We start from the raw sequence: 8,573 nt of genomic DNA, 5'->3' as shown, positions 1-8,573 counted from the left end.
GCGCTGTGTGCGGTATGGTTCAATGCCATAGGTGCGGTGCATTGTCCAGTCCCAAAGAATACGGTATGATTCTGCACCCGAAGACACCGTAGTACTGTACGTAACACGCAGATGGTAGCTGTTCCTGGCGATGAAGGGCACAGCCCAGACAATTATATTGACGCATAGATATTCACCATGGATGCAGCCGCCCGGTCAGAAATGTGACGGGGCACATGTTGCTGGACTGCCCGGACATTTTGGCATTTGGCGCCATTGCGCTCTTCACCCTGTCTTCACGCTCCAGTCGCCTGGCCATGCCACACGTGATAGTCGTGCATGCGCTTGAGTAATTCCCGGAAGAGGTCATGTGCATGTCCGGGGGCAATTGACGCTACTATCACGAGGCCGCTCACCACCACAAACCAGTCGGGGTCCTACAAACGACGCCGATAGCCAGACACCCGCGTGACCCGCCTTTCCCTGGACGGAGCCACCATTGGGTTTGCCGAAACTGCCATTTATTGAAGATGCTTTTTGCGTCACCCTTAGAAATATGATACCAATGCGGTGGAGGCCGGATAGAGTCCTCAATTTGGCACACCGACTGCCCATCACAACACCGCCCGGCGCGTCGACTTGTGCAGTACGCTGAGCTGATGGCGTCCGTTGCTCTTGCAATGCACCCATAAAGTGGTTCCATAGCCTGATGCCCCACGTGTCCACATGCCCCTAGGCCCTAGCCAGCCGATAAATGCCGAGTGCACTCAAACAGCACTTCACTCAGTATTCTTTTAATGCTGATAAAACAAATGGACTAAGGCACAACATCACAGGCGGCCACAACTTTGCCAGGCACCGCTGGCAACATCCTGTGGCCATGATACCAACCCTGCACAAACTCAAATAGTGACCCCTGCAACAGTCTCCCCGCAATGGGTGCTGCCACCAGAAGTCTGTCTATCTTCAACACCCTGCCTAGCACTTACCTCAAGCACTTACCTTGCTTAACTAACAAACTGCAAACATGTGCATACAATTTAACAGCCTGTGTGCTTCTGTCTCATCTCCTCCTCGTCACCCACTGCCACCCACCGGTCACCCACTGCCACCCAGTCACCCTCTGCCTACGAAACAGGTGCCAACAAGGAGGTGGCTGCCTTAGGGAGGCAGGAAAAGGGCTGATCCCGGGTCGTTATCAACCCAGCCACCTTGACGCGGGCGCCTACTAAGCACACGCCTCTATGTTGGGGGCCTTTGGCATCCCCGCAAATCCGGACGTGGCCTACGAAACAAGTGCCAAAAAGGCGGCGCATGGCAGTGCATGTGCGCGCGTGCTGCACTTGTATTGGGCGTAACGCACGAGGCCACACGCCGCCAGGAAGGCCGACGACAGTCGCGCGGCGCGAGCACCACCGCAGCGGCACACGCACCCGGCACCACACTCTCCATGGCCTCGGCCAGGGCTCCCGCAACGAAGAGAGCACTCTGAGCGAACGCCACAGGGAGAAAGCACGGATCCCTGGCAAAGTAAACACACCCTGCAGCAGCCTGGAGCGCTGATCCCTCACACCCAACGCAACCCCGTTGGCCCATTGACAATCAGCCACATGAAATTGTTGTACTTGTACAGTCAGTCAATTCAAGCCCTGTACTCCTAACGAACCTTGCCCACCGCGTATGGGTGTCCGCCGCGGATGGGTGGCCCACGGGTGTTGCTTCTATGCCGACAATCATTGCATGTGTACCTAGTGTTCTGAGCGCAGCGCCGTAGAACACATGGGATCTTCCAATGCTTGGCGACACGCGTACGACAAGCTACCAAACATGCTCCGTAGCCTCTCAGCTGAGACGAAAAAGGACCAACAATTCCAGTGCACATTCCGTCAGCACGTAGAGTGTGATGTGCCTGCCAAATTGTTGGCCCATTGCTTAAATATTTGCAATTACTTCATGGCCTGTACACAGTATTCGTACAGTCAATTTCCGGTCGAGTACGCCAGGCGCCAAGGCGCCAACCACGTTTCCACTTGCATTCTTAGTGCACCTTGCCCACCGCGGATGGATGGCCCACGGGTATGGCTCCCTTGAGCCATGGCTCCTCTCCACAGCCCTCGCCCTCGCCGCCGCGACCTCCGTGGCGCTGGCCCTGGTTGTGCAGGCCCGTAGTGAGGCACGGCAGCGAGCGGCTCGACATGAGCCGACCCGGTCGGTGCCCGCTGAGGCCGCCGAGGCCGCTGCCTTGCAGAACCTGGTAGAGGAGCATCGAGCTGTGCTGCGTGCGCATGCAGGCAGACGAGAAGATGCCGACTGAGGCGATGTCGTGCTGCTGCAGCAGGTGTGATATGCGCAGCGCCGCCTTGATCATGGAAACCTCGCCCTCATGCGTCAGATTGTCGTCAGTGAAGGCCTTCAGGGGCGGCGGGGGCGGGCGGCCGTTGTCAGGAATGCGGGCGCGGTATGGAGGTCCAACGGGTACGGGTGCGGAAGTTTGGATGCAAGCCGGGTCAGGGGTGGGACATTGTTGCAGGAATGACAGCACACGGCATGACGCCAACACGGACAAGATATTTGGTTTCCCTCGTAAGGGAAATGTGGGCTGCGCCCACGCCACGTCTCTACTATGAGGCCGCAAGCGTCTACCTCATCTCCCGGGGTCGGTCTGTACAGGCACTGCCCGCCATTTGTCCAGTCGCGTCAAGCTATCAAGCACAAGCACATCCAGCGCAGGACAACCGAACAGCAGGCAATCCTCTAGCCACAACACTCCTCACTGCTGCGGCCTACCACATACTGCGCGGTGCCATGCTCGCCAGCAAAGACTGCCAACCAGACACCGGCCGGCCTCAACAGAAAAGCATCCGGCGTGCCCGTCTATTCAATTGTGGACCTACCTTGTTCACGTTGTTGACCGCAATTCCATGCCGGACGAGCAACAGCAGGCACGATGAAGGTGGCGTGTACTGGAACTGCACGCCGTGCGCGAACTGTGCAACAGCCAGCGAAAGAGCGATGCACCAAGGTTTGCCAAACAAGGGTTGACCGAAATGGCAGCAGAAGCATGGCACGAGGGCATGTGAGCACTTGGGAGTGTCTGGTGGACAGTTCGCCTACCTGCTCGAACTGGGGCACCGTGAAGTATTCGTGGAGCTCGTCTGACTTGGATTTCGGCAGGGTTCCCTCGTGCCGCAGCCCCAGGCATCCGTCGTCATAGATGGCAATCACGGAAGCGTTCCGGGGCTTGAGGATGCACTTGCCATGAAGGACCTGCTCCTCCTTCTTGGCGGTGTGACTGCGGGTAGGGGCACCACTAGAAGCAAACATTAAGGGGCACCAACACACCCGCACGGCCCGTTGAGCTTCACGCCATCAGTGGTCATATGTGGTCCATAACACAGTATTGTTGTTCGTGCTCCGGCTCTTGCATGCAGGAACGCATCCCTAGTTGCAAATGAATTGCGATCACGTGAGTTGGGGTGAGGCACAGTGCGCGTGCCGAACTCCCGTGGGGCCCCCAGCCGGCGCGGGGCCTTCCAGCCGCCGCCATGCCCGCCCGAGAATTGATCCAACTTTGTGTGCGTTGAGCACCATTGCACGGGCTTATTTCAGTGCTACCCTCTATTATCGGAAGACGACCTCGAAGGAAAGGGCGCATGCCGCTACGCCCGGGACCCTCAAACCGTTGTCCCCTGAATCCGGCCCTGCGCTTACCTAAAGAGCATGTTAGATATCGTGCCCGAGTGTGATACAACCACAACAGCTCGGCGTTTTTGAGGCTCATGTTGGCTGCTGTAAGCAAAGAAATCCGACAGCAGCGCCGAGAAGTCTCGCTGCTTGAAGCGGTCTTTAATGCGCAGGCTAGTGCTTACTACGGGCCCGTCGACCTCGTAATTGCACATTCTGCGTCCCCGTTTCGAAGAAGCTGCGCCAATCAGCGCAAGGTATCTATGTTATGCAGCAGTATATTTCTAGGTGTAGGAGAAGGCGCGGCGAGACTACAGGCGGATACTATTGGACTTCTATTCCGCTGGCTCCTTCAATGCTCTTGTACAACTGTTGTATGCAAGTTCTAAGCATGCTATTGTTATGTCAACATGGGCTGGAAGGGCTTGGGCCATATAACCATATAACCGCACATTGATGGAATGCTACCGCCAACCCTCACTCTCCGCCAACCCTCACAATCTGCAGTGCCAGCCACGCCCTTGGCTTCAGCCGCCGCTGCCGATCCCGGTGCCGCCTGTCCAAATTATGCAGGCATTAGGGGTGTTTCCATGGGACGACGGGCGCCGATTTTCCGAGTCCAGGCGTTTCCATGGGGCGCTCGTCCCATGAAAATTTCCACGTCGCCCCTGAGCTCCGTGAACTCGCAAAGTCGGTTGTGCTTCCGTTAGCTGGCTCAGAGATTGCGCACTGGTCTTGCCCTACTGCTTGCTAGACGCGTTTGCGCGCTTTGCGCCGCGCTTTCGGCGTTGACTGCCTCGCCGAGACGACCTTGCTGTCACCAATGTCGTCGGGTGCGGTGGAGCAACAGCGTTGTGCGTAGGGCGGACTACGCTCTAGTCGCCGAGGCGAGTCCCCGGGCTCGAGGCGAACGACGGAGGAATCGGCCACCGAGGGCGCCCGCGGCCAGCTCGGGCCGGGCCAGCTCGGGCCGGGCGGTGACCTCCTCATGCAGCAGACGCAGAGCAGCGAGGCGGCCCCGCAGATTAGCCATGGTTCGCTGGGCGGAACGCTCCGCATGCCGCCCGCCGATGGCATTTCGCGCTAGCTTCCAGCGGGGCCCTAAGAGCGAGCGCTATGAGCTGCACTAAGCCTCAGCAGGTAAAGCTATAGGCCAGTTGCACAACGGACACAACGGTGGCGCCCAAAGTCCCATAGAAACAGTATAGAAACACGGCGCCCATGGGATGGGGCCGGGCGACGCTCGGCCCGCGGCCATAGAAACACCCCTATTGCCTCGACTCAGTTTGTCGCCAGAAGGTGGCTGGTCGGCCGAACCCGCGCTCTGCTGGGCTGGGCGCCGCGGCAGTTGATGACAGCAGGCACTAACAGGCACCGACCCTTTCCCCTCAGCACCTCATCCGGGAAATGGAGTCTGGGAAAATGGGATCCAATGGACGCAGAATCGCTCGTTTTCGCCCGCGCAGCCTCTACATACTTACGTGTTCATGTAATATTAATAGCTGGGCCAACACTGTGTCAATTTGCGAGGTCGCGCGCGGACTTCCCCCCGCGTGCCCGCCCGCAGCTCGGCCCCGCACCCTCGCCATCTGCCGAACCACCCCCCCAGCACCAAAACCTGTGAAACCGTCCCCCACCGCGAGAAACAGACTCCACTATTAATTAATATGTGATCTGGGTGGCGGTAAGGGACGGTTTCACAGGTTTTGGTGCTGGGGTGGGGGTGGGGGTGGTTCGGCAGATGGCGAGGGTGCGGGCTGGTGCGGGGCAGTGCGGGGCCGAGCTGCGGGGGGAAGTCCGCGCGCGACCTCGCAAATTGACACAGTGTTGACCCAGCTATTAATATTACATGAACACGTAAGTATGTAGAGGCTGCGCGGGCGAAAACGAGCGATTCTGCGTCCATTGGATCCCATTTTCCCAGACTCCATTTCCCGGATGAGGTGCTGGGCCCTTTCCCACCCTCAGGGGGCACTACCGGCCTTCCAGCAAGTCAGCGATGTCGCGGTACAGTACGTGACATCTGCACGTACAGACATCGCCTGCAAACCTAAGCGCACAAACTTGAGCGTACGTCGTGGCGGCGACAAGGCCTGACAAGGCTGACACGTTCGCATTTAAGCATTTCAGTGCCACGTCCAGTCGTAACATGACAACCGATGACAAGCAGCATGACTCTCGCAGTTCCTCTGACGAACAACGCCATGCTGGCCGCGTGGCCAGGCAAGGCACCGGTGCCAGCGCAGCGCGGCTTGCGGAGCGTGCGCGGAGCCGAACGGGCCGGACGCGCGCTGGCGCCGCGGCCCGGCCTCGACGCCACCAAGATTCCAGACACTTATGCTGCTGCTAGAGCACTTCAAAAATACATAATCCAACCAAAAAGCGTGGTAAAGTCGGAAGGCATGCGCGCACGGGACACCCGTGCGCTGTAAACAACACGTTCTTTCGTCTTTTCCACGCACTGCCCTCTTGGTGGTGCTACCGACGGGGCGCTGAGCACTAGTGCGTATAGCTTTCCACCTGCTTCATAACCAAATAGCTCGAGACAACAACGTCCCAACCTGTTTACCCGACTTTTGGGCTTGTTCGCGCGCGCCACTACGCCCTCTATAGTCTTACTAGAATATACATAAGATGTTTGTGCTGTATCGAGCAGGCTTCGCAAGCCCCGGATTCAGTACTCGGGCGAGCCCAATTTGCGTCGTTGGCAGTCGTGCCAGCTCAGGCTAACGTCAAGACACACAGCAACTTAAGCAAAGGCGTACACTGCGCTGCCAGGGCTGAAGAAGCGACGTCGCTCAAGCGCTCGCGCGAAATGGCGATTAAGAAAGCAGGACGGTGCTCCGTGAGAGCATGCTCCGAATTGATTACGGTACCGCAAACATCCTGCTCCCTGCGCCGCTGCCCCCCAAACTGCGTGTACATATAGAGCATACGCAGAAAAACAATATATACCGAGCGAGTCGTGGCGAATCGATCCCAGCTGCGACCTGTCAACGTGCCGTACAACCTGAGCATGGCGAACATCTTCGAACTCCTAACGAAATTTAACCTCCAGCCATTGCCAAGAGCATGCGCCTGTGAAGAGCATAATACCAACGCAAATTGAGAGCCAAAAGACGTGCAATGAGTAGTGGAGCAAGACCCGAAACGTTTTGTACGACACCACTGCTCCCGCTCTGCTCCGGCCCCTGCCACCTTTATCTAGGGCGCCCCACCTCACAAACGTTTAGGCATGATGTTTATTGTCCCATTTATGCAGGCGCCCGTGTCCAAATGGCGCAGGAAGGGGGGGCTGTCGGTGCGGAGCAGGCTGCATGCGGTGGCCGTACAGGCTCCTGCTCCTGCTCTGCTCCGGCCCCTGCCACCTTTATCTAAGGCGCCCCACTTCACAAACGTTTAGGCATGATGTTTAATGTCCCATTTATGCAGGCGCCCGCGTCCTAACGGCGAAGGAAAGGGGGGCTGCCGGTGCGGAGCAGGCTGCATGGGCTGCCGTACAGGCTCCTGCTCCCGCTCTGCTCCGGCCCCTGCCACCTTTATCTAGGGCGCCCCACCTCATAAACGTTTAGGCAAGGTGCCTGCGGCACTAATTTCAAAGGCGCCCGTGTCCAAATGGCGCAGGAAGGGGGGGCTGTCGGTGCGGAGCAGGCTGCATGCGGTGGCCGTACAGGCTCCTGCTCCTGCTCTGCTCCGGCCCCTGCCACCTTTATCTAAGGCGCCCCACTTCACAAACGTTTAGGCATGATGTTTAATGTCCCATTTATGCAGGCGCCCGCGTCCTAACGGCGAAGGAAAGGGGGGCTGCCGGTGCGGAGCAGGCTGCATGGGCTGCCGTACAGGCTCCTGCTCCCGCTCTGCTCCGGCCCCTGCCACCTTTATCTAGGGCGCCCCACCTCATAAACGTTTAGGCAAGGTGCCTGCGGCACTAATTTCAAAGGCGCCCGTGTCCAAACGGCGCAGGAAGGGGGGGCTGTCGGTGCGGAGCAGGCTGCATGCGGTGGCCGTACAGGCTCCTGCTCCTGCTCTGCTCCGGCCCCTGCCACCTTTATCTAAGGCGCCCCACTTCACAAACGTTTAGGCATGATGTTTAATGTCCCATTTATGCAGGCGCCCGCGTCCTAACGGCGAAGGAAAGGGGGGCTGCCGGTGCGGAGCAGGCTGCATGGGCTGCCGTACAGGCTCCTGCTCCCGCTCTGCTCCGGCCCCTGCCACCTTTATCTAGGGCGCCCCACCTCATAAACGTTTAGGCAAGGTGCCTGCGGCACTAATTTCAAAGGCGCCCGTGTCCAAATGGCGCAGGAAGGGGGGGCTGTCGGTGCGGAGCAGGCTGCATGCGGTGGCCGTACAGGCTCCTGCTCCTGCTCTGCTCCGGCCCCTGCCACCTTTATCTAAGGCGCCCCACTTCACAAACGTTTAGGCATGATGTTTAATGTCCCATTTATGCAGGCGCCCGCGTCCTAACGGCGAAGGAAAGGGGGGCTGCCGGTGCGGAGCAGGCTGCATGGGCTGCCGTACAGGCTCCTGCTCCCGCTCTGCTCCGGCCCCTGCCACCTTTATCTAGGGCGCCCCATCTCATAAACGTTTAGGCAAGGCGCCTGCGGCACTAATTTCAAAGGCGCCCGTGTCCAAATGGCGCAGGAAGGGGGGCTGTCGGTGCGGAGCAGGCTGCATGCGGTTAATGCGGTGGCCGTACAGGCTCCTGCTCCTGCTCTGCTCCGGCCCCTGCCACCTTTATCTAAGGCGCCCCACTTCACAAACGTTTAGGCATGATGGTTAATGTCCCATTTATGCAGGCGCCCGCGTCCTAACGGCGAAGGAAAGGGGGGCTGCCGGTGCGGAGCAGGCTGCATGGGCTGCCGTACAGGCTCCTGCTCCCGCTCTGCTCCGGCCCCTGCCACCTTTATCTA

General features: G+C 58.8%; 1 protein-coding gene across 1 annotated transcript; it reads right to left on the bottom strand.

Annotated features, from left to right (window-relative positions):
- Positions 1 to 87: 87 nt before the first annotated feature.
- On the bottom strand, positions 88 to 4,085 carry CHLRE_16g680950v5 (uncharacterized protein). Its single transcript, XM_043071419.1, has 4 exons — positions 3,691 to 4,085; positions 3,094 to 3,271; positions 2,874 to 2,966; positions 88 to 2,389 (listed from the first exon to the last, which is right to left on the bottom strand). The coding sequence occupies exons 1-4, from the start codon at positions 3,699 to 3,701 to the stop codon at positions 2,018 to 2,020; spliced, it is 654 nt and encodes a 217-aa protein (XP_042916017.1). The 5' UTR covers positions 3,702 to 4,085; the 3' UTR covers positions 88 to 2,017.
- Positions 4,086 to 8,573: the final 4,488 nt, after the last annotated feature.

The sequence above is a fragment of the Chlamydomonas reinhardtii genome, chromosome 16 (assembly GCF_000002595.2).
Source record: "Chlamydomonas reinhardtii strain CC-503 cw92 mt+ chromosome 16, whole genome shotgun sequence".
Taxonomy (NCBI): Eukaryota; Viridiplantae; Chlorophyta; class Chlorophyceae; order Chlamydomonadales; family Chlamydomonadaceae; genus Chlamydomonas; species Chlamydomonas reinhardtii.
This window is presented reverse-complemented; position numbering and strand designations above follow the sequence as displayed.